This window comes from Cricetulus griseus, chromosome 2, assembly GCF_003668045.3.
Source record: "Cricetulus griseus strain 17A/GY chromosome 2, alternate assembly CriGri-PICRH-1.0, whole genome shotgun sequence".
NCBI classification, from domain to species: Eukaryota; Metazoa; Chordata; class Mammalia; order Rodentia; family Cricetidae; genus Cricetulus; species Cricetulus griseus.
In genome coordinates, this window is record NC_048595.1 from 421,931,868 (window position 1) to 421,946,017 (window position 14,150).

The window sequence follows — 14,150 nt, forward strand, 5'->3', positions numbered from 1 at the left end:
GTCAAAGACACAGAGACATGGTGGAAACAAGGCATACCACCTGGGTGAAGAAAAATCAGGAGCTGTGTAGTCACTCTAGGTGAAAAGTGGAAGGAAGGTGTAAGAGGAAACACTGCAGCAGATTACAAGGTATTGGGCAGGGGTTCTCAACCTGTGGCTCTTGACCCCTTTGACAAAGTTTTATCTCCAAACATATTTGCATTATGATTCGTAACTAGCAAAGTTACAGTTATGAAGTAGCACTGATAGCAATTTTGTGGATGGGCTTGCATGTTGCATACCATAACATGAGGGGTTTCCTTAAAGAGTTGCAGCTTTAAGAAGGTTGAGAACTGCTTGTTTAGGGGGGGAAGACAGTGGTAGCAATCTACCTCATAATGCAAGTTGAAAATTAAACAGTTTTGCTAACATGTAAGTTGGTAAAAATTCATTGACATTTATCTATCATCTTTAAAATATACAAGCTGGCCAATACCAGACATGATTTCAAGCAACAATTTCTTTTCCTTAAAACAACAGCATATCACTTCTCTTGCATTTCAGGTGCTCTTGAAAAATCTTGACAGACTGCCTTTAAATTATTAGCATTTTTCTACAGCTCAGATTTGTGCTTTAATTGGTAGCTCATGAGTTTGAGGTGGTATTGGACTCTTACCCATCATAGAGATTACAAGATTCTATGCAGATTTTTCCCCTGCTGAAGCGCCTACATGATAGACACTGGTCTGGTCCAGGTCCCCAACAGCCGTCACTTGAACACAGGTGATTGCACACCATCCCTTCAGCAGCTGCAAGACACACCAAAATCAACCAGGAAATAAGACAAAGGATATGTTAAAACTTAGCATCTTTTGTAAAAAAGCTGAATATCATTCTTATTAAAAGAAAATTAAATTGAAATATAATTACATTACTTTCCATTTTCCCTGTCCTCCCTCAAAACTTTTCCAAGCAATAACTTTTATCCTCTCAAATAAATCTTTTTATTATTACCTCTCTCTCTCTCTCTCTCTCTCTCTCTCTCTCTCTCTCTCTCTCTCTCTCTGTGTGTGTGTGTGTGTGTGTGTGTGTGTGTGTGTGTGTGTGTGTGTGTGTGTGTGTGTGTGTGTGTGTGTGTGTGTGTGTGTGAGAGAGAGAGAGAGAGAGAGAGAGAGAGAGAGAGAGAGAGAGAGAATATGAATGCAATGCTGAATAGTTTTAAAGGAGTTAGTTTAAGAGTTAAGTGTCAAATCACTTTGAGTGTTTACCCATTTGCCATCCACCGTTCTTCCTTCAACTTCTTCAATCCACACAGTTGCTATGTTTGTATAGCAAAGTAGCATTTTCCATAAGACTAAATAAACAAAATACTTTCATTTAATTGAACACAAAGGGAGGACAGGTGGTTGACACCAACTATCCAAAGTAAAGAGCATGACGCCTTTTCCAAGCCAAAATTTCATTTCACTAATACACCAGAAAACCTCTCCTTTAAACTCCACATGAGGGGTTTAAGAAAGAAATGGAAGAATTGTATCATTAGCAAAATTATTTTTAAATAAATGGAAGTGGGTAAGATAAAGAGAATATAGGAAGAGGGAGAAAGTATAGAAATAGCACAGGCAAATGGATCAGTAGGTAAGAATGCTTGCCAAGTCTGATGACCTGCATTCCATCTAAGAGATCTGAACTACCCAAGATATTCCATGATTACCACAGGAACCTTGGTATGTACACATATGAACATACAACACACAAATAAATAAGTTAAAATTTGAAAATTATGAATAGAAGCCTGGTGATTGTGGTGCATGACTTAAATCCCAGCACTTGGGTGGTAGAGACAGGCAGATCCCCATGAGTTCAAGACTAGCCTGGCCTACAGAACAATTGCCAGGACAGGATCCAAAGCTACACAGAGAATCCCTGTCTTGAAAAACCAAACAAAAAATTATGAATAGAAATAAGATAATATTTGCAGGGATCTTCTATTGTGTAACTCAGGTGTTAATAAAGTTAGGCTATGTATAGAAACATGTACAAAGAATATTCAGCAAACTGAAATAATTATTCATGAGAATTTGAATATATACAAATCATAAAATAAATGCAAAGATCTAAAGAAAAATTCAGAAATTAAAAATATTTTTATGGTGCGAGGAATGAAACTCATGTCCTCTTTGAGTTACACCCTCAGCCACTTTTAAAACAGGAATATTAAAAAAAATACTAATGGAATAATTTTATAACCTTCCATATTCTCACAAACACTACATTCATTTATATTTACATTCATTCTTTTCTTCAGGTTCTATTTTATGTTTAAGTTAGAATGGCCTTCATAGGCTCATAGTTTTGAATGCTTAGTCACTACAGAGTGGCACTATTGGAAAGGATTAGGAGATGTGGGCTTCTTGGAAGAAGTATGTCACTGGGGGTGAGCTTTGAGATTTCAAAAACTTTCTGCCAAGCCCAGTATCTTTGTTTTCTTTCTTCCTGTGGATCAAGATGAACTCTCAACTACTTTCCAGCACAATGTCTGCTTGTACCACCAATGCTCCCTGCCATGATGTCAAAGGACTAAACCTCTGACACTGGAAACAAGCCCCAATTAAATGCTGTCCTCTATGAGAGCTGTCATGGTCAGGGTGTCTCTTCACAGCAGTAGAAAACTGTCTAAGATAAGTGTCAATTAGATTATAAATTTATTTTAAGATCTACTACTGACTTGCGTAACAGTAGTTAGATAAAATATTTTCTACAAGTACATGTTTTATTGAATTTATTATTCTTGGGGAGAATCTGTGAACTAAAATCTCCTCAAAAAACAAGATCAAATGGGTTATTCCTACCCGAAGCTGTGCACTCTGTGGAAGAAGATGATGTTCCCCGAATAGAGGACTGGTCTTTGGTCAAAGGTATCGGTAGCTGTGCTCCCCTACTAGGACCTCCAACAATCTCTTAATACTGTATGGGCTAGGTGTTAGAAGAGGGGGCTTGGTTGTGGACCAGGCTGGTCACAAACTCACAGAGATCTGCCTGCCTCTGCCTCCCGAGTGCTGGTATTAAAGTTGTGTGCCACCACCGCCCAGCTATAAAACATTTTCTTTTTTTTTTTTTTCTAAGATTTATTTATTTATCATGTATATACTGCATGCCAGAAGAGGGCACCAGATCTCATTACAGATGGTTGTGAACCACCATGTGGTTGCTCGGAATTGAACTCAGGACCTCTGGAAGAGCAGTAAGTGTTCAAAACCCCTGAGCCATCTCTCCCGCCCTGAACACTTTCTCTTTAACATACAAAAATTTTGTTCTTGTATTAAAGGCATGTGCCACCAACGCCTGGCACAAATTATTTATTATTTAACACATACACATATATATGTATGTCAACATATATATATATATATATATATATATATATATATATATATTCACAACACGCTCAGCTAAAACCGAATAAAACAATACACCTGTCCATGGTGTATTCTACGTGGGTTCAAAGACCTGGGATTCAAGAAAAACAAAGTCAGAGTTGATTTGTTCACATCTGTGTCCAGAGAATAAGCAATAGGGTCTCAGTCTCTTCCCAATGGCAGAAGACCAGTGCTCTAGTAAAGCAGTTAAATATAGAGATGTTTCTTTCCTCCATTTTTTTTCTATTCAGGTCTTTAAAAGAACATATATTGCCCCTCTACTGTAAAGAGAACAAACTTCTCTCAGTCTATTAGTTCAAATACTAAAATCGTCCAAAAACACTCTCACAGACACAGCCTATGTAATGTTAACAAAGTATCTGGTCAATTCAATATTAACCTATACAACGATTTAGCTAATACAGGCTTATATAGAGAGACAATAATTTTATATTAAACTTCTTTTACATATTTGAATAATTAATTCTTGATACTGGTATAGGTTTATTTACAGTTCTTTGTTATATTGCTGTATTGTTGATGTCTCAAAGAAATATTATATAAATAAAATATATATATATATATTCTCTATTTTTTTTTACTTTATGTTTTTTGATTTGAAATGTATAAGTTGTATGCAGCATGTAATTGGGACCTATTTCTAATGATTTCTGCATTCTAATTATGATGAAAAACATTCATATTTAATTGATAAAATTATGTTAAAATAATTTATATTGCTCTTTTTTCTGTTTGTCTAATCTATTCCCTATTTTGTTGACATATTTTTAATTAACTAAATAGTTATAACTTCATTTGATATATAAACCTCCTGAGGTTTTGTACTTGTAGACTATAGCAATTTGAGATCTACAGCTGTATTATTGGGTTAGTAATACACTATTTTTAAAAACTTTTTATTCTGAAATAATTGTATATATGTGTATATATATATATAATATGGAGAGATCCAACATTATATTTACCTAGTTTTACATAACTTTCTTGTGATAACACAGAGAAATGGGGAAATAGGCTTGATTAAAGTCAATTTAGAAATTCCTCAAATGGATGGAAGTAGAAGAAACCATTCTGAGCGAGGTAACCCAATCACAAAAAGACAAACATGATATGTACTCACTCATGTGTGGATTTTAGACATAGAGTAAAGGATTACCAGCCTACAATCCACACTGACAGAGAAGATAGTAAACAAGGAGGACCCTAAGAGAGACATATATGGTCCCCTGGAGAAGGGGGAAGGGTCACCATCCCCTGAGCAAATTGAGAGCATGGGAAGAGGGGGGAGGGAGCTACTAGAATGAGGAGGGAAGAAGAGGAAGGATGCAGAGGTCATGAGGGAGCAGAAAGGTTGAGTCAGGGGAAGAATAGAAGAAAAGATATGTGATAGGTAGGGTTTTAGTTGCAGGGGGGTGGTGGTGGTAGGGGAGGACGGAGTGAGAAGGGAATTGGGATTGGCATGTAAAACAATCATGTTTCTAATTCAAATTAAAAATTCTGAAAAGAAAAAAAAAGAAAAAAAAAAAGAAAGATGTTCCTCCCTCTAATAAGGTATAGTATTGCTACATTATCTTTATATCTTTATTTATATTTTCACGTATCTTTAAGTCAACTTTATTAATTCATTTTATTTCAGAATCATTAACCTATTCCCAACAATTTGGCCATGTAAATGGTATATAAATAAATAACAATATACCATGCGATGTTTCAAATCAAGATATTTTCTCTAATCTTTCCAAAGATTCAACTCGACTGTTGGATATATAATATTTTGTTGTTATTGCTAGTAAGATTTTTTTATTGAATGGAGTACCACTCTTAACTTTTCACAGGGAAGGATATGTGTCTCTAGTCTGTGGTTGTCTTACTTGTTTTGATAAAATACTGGCAGAAACAAAGCAATAGAAGAAACTGTTTATTGTGGCTCTCAGATCATTGTTATAGTCTATCGTGGTGGGAAAATTACATCACATTAAATCCACAGTCAAGAGGCAAGGGAAAACTGATGGCTGCTGCTGCTGAGCATCCTTAAGCATCCCTTCCCCATTTACACAGTAAAAGATCCCAGCCAGAGGCTGGTGCTGCTCACTGGGAGTCAGTCTCCTCATCTCAAAGAAAACAATCAAGAAAATCTCCCAGAGTCCTTTTCAGAGGCTTAATGCAAATACCTCTCACAGGTGTGCATGAAGCCTTTCTTCTAGAAGATTCTAGACTTTGTCAGGTTGAAAATTAACACAAACCACCACTGGACTATTATAACTACTGCTCCTGTAAACATTTTGAATAAATATTTGTGTGGCTGAAATTTTAAGTTTTTTATGAAAAAATATTTTTTATTCTATTCTGGTCCTTTTGGTCATATGGTAAGATCATTTTCAGAAGGTTTTTTTTTTTTTTTTTTAAAAAAAAAACTGTCAAAATGTTTTTCTAGAAATGTTTCACATTATATTCTCAATAGAACATCAATCAATATTCTACTTTTATGAATCTTTTCCATTCTAACATATATTGTGATATTACATTGTAGTCTAATTCAAATTTCCATAAAATAGGTAATAATACTTACCAGTTGTCAGTACATGTCTAAAATATAAATAGTATATAGCATATATCTATCTATATACTGCCTATAATCTATATAAAATATAGCTATCTTCTACTTATGCATCTACCTATCATTATCTTCTATCTACTGTCTGTCTACTCTCTATCTTCTATCATCTAGCTGTCACCATGTACCTATCTATTACTTTTTCTTATCTAATTAGAACTTTTTCTACTAATTTGCAACTTGGACTTTTACCTTTTTAGTAAGAAAGTTTGCAGAAAAAATTAAAAAAAAATACTTGGGCAGTTTCTCAGTATATAGTCCAGGCTGACTTTGAATTTATGATCTTCCTGCCTTAGCTTCCTCAGTGTTGAGACTGTGTGAGTGCCATCATATCCAGCTCCTTTTCTTTTTTTTTTTTTTAATTTATTTTCCTCACCTTAAGGAAAAAAAAAAAACACTTATTGTTGGGATTCCAGACTGGTATATTTCACAATGATCTATCAGTAAATTCCATCCCTAGTCTCCCAACTTCTCTGTCACCATTTAGGATGAGGCTTCTAATTATAACTTAGTGAGGATGGAATTAGTGAGTAGGGAATACCATTCCCTACTGCTTTGCTTGTCTGTGTCAGGTTGGGACCATTTTTGTTGTTGTTGTTGTTGCTGTTGTTGTTGTCATTGTTGTCTTCTGTAGAGCTTAGTCAGAATGTAGCCATTATTATCTAAATGGTGTCTATCATGTTAGGTGATACAACTTGTAAAGACCAAAAATACAACCATGAAATCAGTTCTTTCTACTCTAATGTTCAGAAAGTTGATATACTTGAGTTGCCTCTTTCTACACATCCTATATGAAACACATGAAAAAGAAAACTCAGGGAACTGACCTCTGTGTCAACTCTTAGATTCCACGTTCCCAAATCCATCTGAATCTTTTTTCTATTTTCAAGGTATTGTGTTGTTTAACATATGATGCCCATGGTTTGATCATGTATCAAACATGATTGAATGGTTTTCATGAATCAATGCTCTTTATTAATGAGAAGTATAATATTGTTTTCATGAATATCCATTATATGGGTATTTATTATTTTCATACTCCAATTTCTCTCTCTATAAAGCTTATATGTACTTGCTGTGGTATTAACATTTTTATCAGAATTATGAAGAAGAAAACCTCACTTATTAAGTGAAGACAATGGGAAATTTAAAGCAATGCTATATCATTGTCATGAATCATAATCTTTGTACTAATTCATTATCTTTGGGTCTTCCTATAATCACAACCAATATGTCAAATCCCTTGTGTACCACATTCTAGGCTCCTCAGGTACCTCTTGTTTTCCCTTGACTGGAAGCTGTCAAAGCCAGCAGTACATATTTAACATTGTCTATTTCATGGTAAGTCATCATGTTTTTGTTCTATTTTAGCAATCTGTATTATTTTCAGGTTTAGTACTATTTTTACTCTTGTCCATAGTTTCTCCTACTTTCAGAGGAGCCAGAACTTTACCATATGTGAAAACATAAAACTGCTGAGATTTTCTGTTGTGCTTTTCCATTATTGACCTGGATGCTTTGGCTTCATCAAGATCCCACCTCCTTTCTGTTCTCTGTTGCCTCTTTTGATTCTTTATTCATGTGCCTAATAGCACAGAAGCTTTGATTCAAGGCCACAGTGTCTCATGAAAGGAAAACAATATTAAGCAAGAATGCATAAGTCCTATTTTTATCTCATTCTTTCCAAACAACTAGGTGGAGTTGAAGACTGGAAGATTATTTTCTCTAAAGTGAAAGCAAAGCAAGTGGGCCCAAAAGGCATAAAACAAGAGGCCAGGGAAGTTACTTCTTTGAAATTCTTAAGAGAAAAAAGTTTTGATCTTCACCAAGAAGTCAACACACATCTGACCTCCAAGAGCGATTATCACCTGTGAAGCAGAAGACCCACTCCCCGGCTTGCAGTTCACAAGGCCATTGTAAGCCTCTCTAAAGAAACTGCAGCAATGTCGTTATTAGGAAACCTTTCACTTCCTCCGTGTTTTTCTCCTGAAGCCGTAAAATAGATTTTTTCTTTATCTCATCTGAATTGTACCTGTCTATTAAAAATTTGGAGAGATAATAATGTGCTTAGTATTTCGACCTTTATAGAGAATATTGAACCTGCTTCCATTAAAGTAGAGATGAATTTAAAATAATGAATTTTGCTACAGTGCTGCATGTGTGACAGTAAATGGATTAGCTCAAAAATATTGAAATTGAGCACCTGTCTATGGGCACAAAGGCAGAAAAAAATTTCTTTCAACGTAGAGCAAATGTAACTACCATGTTGGTATTATTTATCATACATTGAAGCATGAATTTTACTTAGAAGGGATTTAGACAGGTAGCATTAATCTTTTTTTAATGCTGAAAAGTTTATTTAATATAGAGAAGTTAAGCTTTTCTGATAAGACAGACATAGGTTCAGCTCTTTATTGCCTCATGAGCCATGTTGCCATGGGCAATTACTTTCCTGCTATAGCTTTGTAAAATGAGTCATATCTCCCTTTCAGGATTAAGGTGAATATGATCATAACATTAGTATGGTATTTAATACACAGCTGGAACTTTTAAATAAATAATCAAGCAATTAACTGGTGAGAAAATTTTAAAAATGGAAATTTATTCATGTACTTACTTCTAAAAGTAGAATCTCTTAGATTCTCTTAGAATCTCTTAGAATCTCTTTCCATCTTGGACACTGCAAATACATATCTGTTAACTCACAGGAAGTCTGGCTACTTGTGTGTATTGACAGTGGATCAATAATCATGTCTGTATACTCATAATTTTGAGACAACCAATATGATAGTATAGAATAAGGTGGTGATGGAGTTTATTTAGCATTATCCTTACTACTGAAAAGATGGCATTTGAAAGTGACCAGAAGGAGCCACATGTCTGCCAAGATGCTTAAGATAATGCAAAAATTAAAGCAAAAGTGTCTGTGGGCAATTATATAATACAGCTTCATCAAAGAGATTCCAAGGAAGGACCTACATTAATGCTTTCAAACACTAGGTTGGACAAAGGCAACAGTTCCTGGTAAGCTCTTGAAGTAGATGAGACTGGGTTACATACATCATCTGATTCACCATTGTCAGATATCTTGATAGGCTGAATAAGCTGTGTAAAATGTGTAGCATTTTTTTAACAAGAGAAAACAAAAACAGCACAGAACAACAGCAACAAAACCCATCTGATTCACTTATAAACTCATAATTCCAATTATATCAATGGGACCAACTTGAGAGAATGTTTTGAAAGGTGGTGAAAGGGGGATAGTGATGATAATTTAGAAGAACCAATCAAAGCATATGAAGCTTTATCCATGATACAAACGCTGCGGGATAGCAGGCACAACTCTCATGTCTGAGGCCTTTTTTAGCTCATCCTCATTAGGATCATCCTTTTTCTTTCATAAAGATTGAGACAGGTCTAAGAATAAGAATAAGAATAAGAATAAGAAGAAGAAGAAGAAGAAGAAGAAGAAGAAGAAGAAGAAGAAGAAGAAGAAGAAGAAGAAGAAGAAGAAGAAGAAAACAGGCAGCCTCAAGCAAATGTAAGTATAAAGTCCTGAGGGTTGAGTCTGAATCCCTGGTTCAGCAGAACCTAAGACACTGAGTTGTCTAAAACAACATAAATATAGTCTCTTGTAGTTCTGGATGTCAAATGTTAAAATTGAGTCTCAGTCAAGGCAACACAAAGACTAATAACTTCTGGAGGCTCCATGAGTTCAGGTTTACTCAACTCTTTCCGTCACATAGGCTCCTTTGACATCTGATGGATTGCAGTGACATAAAATTACAGTATCTGCTTCTATGGTCACACCGCCTTTTCCTTTACTGTAGTCAGTTCTACCTCTGACAATGAATGCCACATGCGATTGTACTTCTGCCTCATCTGGATAACGGAGTGCAATGGTTACATCTATAAATCTACACCATCTATGGGCCCCTCAGTCTTTTAAGCTAACATTCAAAGGTTGTGGATTACACGTGTCTATTACTGGGGGCATTATTTCCTCCACAGCAGATACCAAGTTTACTGTAGTAAGTCTGTGAATAAGAAAGTTTAAATAAATATCAAGGAGGAGGATCATATTATATTTACATGATAGTAAGTGTCGAAAATATTAAACGAGTGCTCCATGAACTAACTAGGAAAATAGGATTGCCACAATATGCCGAGGAACCATACTGGGTAGGTGAAATAGATATTATTCATAGCCTGTTCTGTTTCAAGACTCTTAGTAACTCTGATCTGTCACCTTGGTATAACCTGCGCATGAAATTCTAAAGGAGGAGTTGAGAAGAATGAGATGCGGCCGAAATTAGATGTTAGAAAGTCTTCCAATATTGCTTGTATATTGGGTACATTATAAAGTACCACTCAGAAAAAAATTAAACTGTAGAAACTTAAATAAATACTGAAACTAGAAAATGAATAAAAGTTAGTAACATAATATACACCATTTATGTTCTACAATTACTCAATAAGTAAACTATCATTATCCTTTTTACTGGATGGGTTGTTTTTAAATAATTACAAAATAAATATACCATTTAAAGATTTTTCTTTCTCTCCATTTTTACTTAAATTAGAAACAAGATTATTTTACATGTCAATCCCAGTTCCCTCTGCCTCCCCTCCTCCCCTGCCCCCCAACTAACACTGCTGTTTTATATTGTTTTCTAAAATTGTCCTGAAATGTGTTTTAAGTTATACAACTGCAAATTTTCCTATTCTGAGAAATTTTGAGGGAATAAACATCCACAAAAGGAAATTAATTGTTCAGTCCATTTGGTTTTATGTATATTTCTTTTAACTATTTTAGTATTTAAGAATTCCATACCTGAATATAATAGTTTTATAAATTTCTTTCCTATTCCATCTACTCCAACTCCTCCAGTGCTCTCTCACTATATCTTAGTTTAATGGTTTCTCATGTAATATTGTGATGTGTGTGCACCTGTGTGTACATATATGTATATAACCTTATGAGTCCATTTAGTATTGCTCCTATGTATAGGTATATGGGTCTAGGGATGATCCCTTAAGATCGGGTAGCCTAACTTTGTCTCTTACATAAAGATAATGGATTCTTCCCTTTTCATCATCCATTAATTGCCCACAGCTCTTCATCTCTAGGTTGAGCCCTTGTGAGTGTCTCCCTTCTATACTACGATGTCAACTGTCATCACACAGTGCTTATTAAGGTGACCATATTTTTAAAATGGTCACACCTCTCTTTTACATTCACTTCTAACTATCACATAGTATGGAAAGTAATAGAGGATGAGACAAAGTAGAGTTTCCCATAGACACTTGTCTCATTATGGTGTGGTATATACTAAGAATGTAGAATTAGGGGCCACACAACAGAAAGGTTTATGTTAATTTCCAAGAGATTTACTTATGAAACATCACCACCTACATGGTTTAAAATGACAGAAAAGTTTTTTTTTTGTAAATTTCCAAGTCAGAAATATGCAAAACCAAGGCCTCGGGTCTTTCTTTCTTTCTTTCTTCCTTCCTTCCTTCCTTCCTTCCTTCCTTCCTTCCTTCCTTCCTTCCTTCCTTCCTCCCTCCCCCCTCCCTCCCTGTACAGCAGATCAGGACTCTGACCTCACTTCCTGTGGTACCATCCATGCTGTGCTTTTATTAACTCATGATTGTATTACTCCAATTATGTTTACTCTAACCTGTCACATGGTGTTTCCTCTGTAACATTTCTTCTAAGGATACTAGTCAGTGGATTAATGTTTTATCCTACCTGTATAACTTCATTTGGCATATATTTAGATCATATCTTCAATTATTTGAAGTCAGATTTCCAGATACAATTGGTCAGGATTTTCCCATGTCTTTTGGGGAGGGGCGGGGGGGGGAGGCAAGTGTGGAGTACAAGGGGCAACACATAGCACAGAGATACACAGGAGAGGCTCAGGCACCTGCATTTTAATACTATAGTCACTCATCTAGAGGCGAGTCAGGCTACAGTACTGTCATATGAAATGAAAGCCGAAACCTGCTGTGATGCTGGCTTTTATCACTGAGACGTTCTTGATGCCTTTAGACATTTTAGGTTAAAAATTAGAAGAGATCTCATTTTTGAAACTAATCAGCAACAGTAACCTCTAATTATTTTTGAAAAGAACATAGAGAGCATTTGAGGCATTGCTAGCAATTAGACATTGTGCTGTTTCAAATAAAATAAGGAAAGAATTACAAACAGCACTGTACTGATGTTTACTTGGGTAATTTAGGAAGGGAGACCTTAGAAGTATAATTAAGAGTTTCTATCTTCTGATTACTTCAAAGGGTGTTGTTTGTACTGCATCCTGATTTATGCATCTTATGGTTCACATCGAGCCTGGTTTAATGAAAAGTACAGTAGTGTTCATTAATTTCTGAGTGAACATAGGTGATCTGGTGCCAGGAACAGTTCCTCTATCCGGTTAGGCAGCATGTAGTTTGTAAATGTTCTGGACTGAGATGGTGTGCCTAGGGTAGGAGTATTCAAACTAAAGATGGCAATGTAGGACTGTTAGCATGGTAGAGAATCTCCTTTCTTAGCAGGAATATCTAAAATTATAATTTTAAATTCTGATTAACCATAAATTATAACCAAAGTTTATGATCTGGAGCATACAAAAATTTAGAGTAAGAATGACCCTAATAACAAGTGCATGAGATTTTTATAGGAAACCAATTTCTTGTGATAGTTTAGAAAGTAAAATATTTATCTATGGTTGCTACTGTCATGGTTACCAATACAAAGAGAAGAGTACATGAAGAAAATTTTGCTTTTGACCCTGTCTCTGTCATATGCTTTCCATTTTACTCACAAACTCCTTCTGAATTACATACAGAACACTCAGTGAGTCACTGAAAAATTGGATCATATGGCCATTCAAGGAGTAGTGATTAGCAAGTAATTAAAGTTTTGCAATTTCTGTTGGTAGCTGCATGCTCAGTGAGGTAGAGTTCCTATGACCAGATGATGGGAATGCAAAGACATAGAAAAATATAAAATTGCATAAAGCCACCTCTTTCTATCTGTGGATCTGTGGCTTATGTATCTACAGATGTAACCAACCTCAGATCAAAAGACAAACAACGGCATTTTCACTTCTACAGGTATAGATATGCACTTATTATTATCCCCTATATACAACACTATAGCAGTTATTTGCACAGTGATTACAATGAATTACTTGTAAGTATCCTAGAAATAATTTAAAGCATAGTGAAGGGTATGCATAGGTTTTATAAAAGTATCCTGCCATTTTATACAAAAGAGAATCCATGACGACAGATTTTAGAGCTATGATGAACTTCTGGAACTGACCTCAATGGACAGCAAGTGATGCCTCCATTTCTTTAGTATTTTGGTAAAATACAAAACCAAAAAGCATTCACTATCACTACACACTTTTCTCCTGAATCATTAACCAAGCTTTATATATTGTGGTTTTTTTTTTTAAGTATTTTGCCTGTCACTTATCACAATGCCAACCTACCCCATGTCCCCATCTCCAATAGGTCACACATGTCTCCCCTCCAAATGTCCATCCCCCTTACTCCACACACATTACTTTATCCCAGCCCTTAGCTCCAGCAGGTGTACCCTGGGAACCCAAGGCCACTCTAGTCAAGGAATCAGGTAGCCTGACTGTAGATCATCAAATCTCATTCAGTTTCTTCAAAACCAACTCCCCAGTCTCATACCAAACTCTGTAACAGACTACCTGTTGTAGACTCTCCTCACTCTCTGATCCCATTCCCAGGGGACCAAGTAGATCCTAGTAAAATCCTGCTTTACTTGTCCTGTGGATCCTCCAGCCCCTTCCAGCTCATTCCCCTTCCTAATAACAAAGGAACACATTTTACCTTGAATCCCTGTTAACAATAACTATCAGGATCTTAAATGAATTTCCTACCAGACAATATACAGCCACCATACTCTCCTAAGAACTAGAAAGGGCCATAGAAGTTCAGGAACAAAACACCAACTCAACAAATCCAAGACCAAATATCAACACCTAGAATTTTAAAATTTCCAAACCCAGATGCTTACATGCCAACATAAAAACATAACCAGTAATAGTCAGGACAAAATATTTCCACTAGAG

At 35.6% G+C, this 14,150-nt stretch overlaps 1 protein-coding gene across 1 annotated transcript in view; it reads right to left on the reverse strand.

The window, feature by feature from the left end:
* LOC100760475 (receptor tyrosine-protein kinase erbB-4) overlaps positions 1-14,150 on the reverse strand; it is a 658,968-nt gene that overhangs the window by 266,326 nt on the left and 378,492 nt on the right. Inside the window, exon 13 of the mRNA XM_035438839.1 lies at positions 656-788. Coding sequence (XP_035294730.1) covers positions 656-788 — 133 coding nt within the window. The remainder of the gene's footprint in view (positions 1-655; positions 789-14,150) is intronic.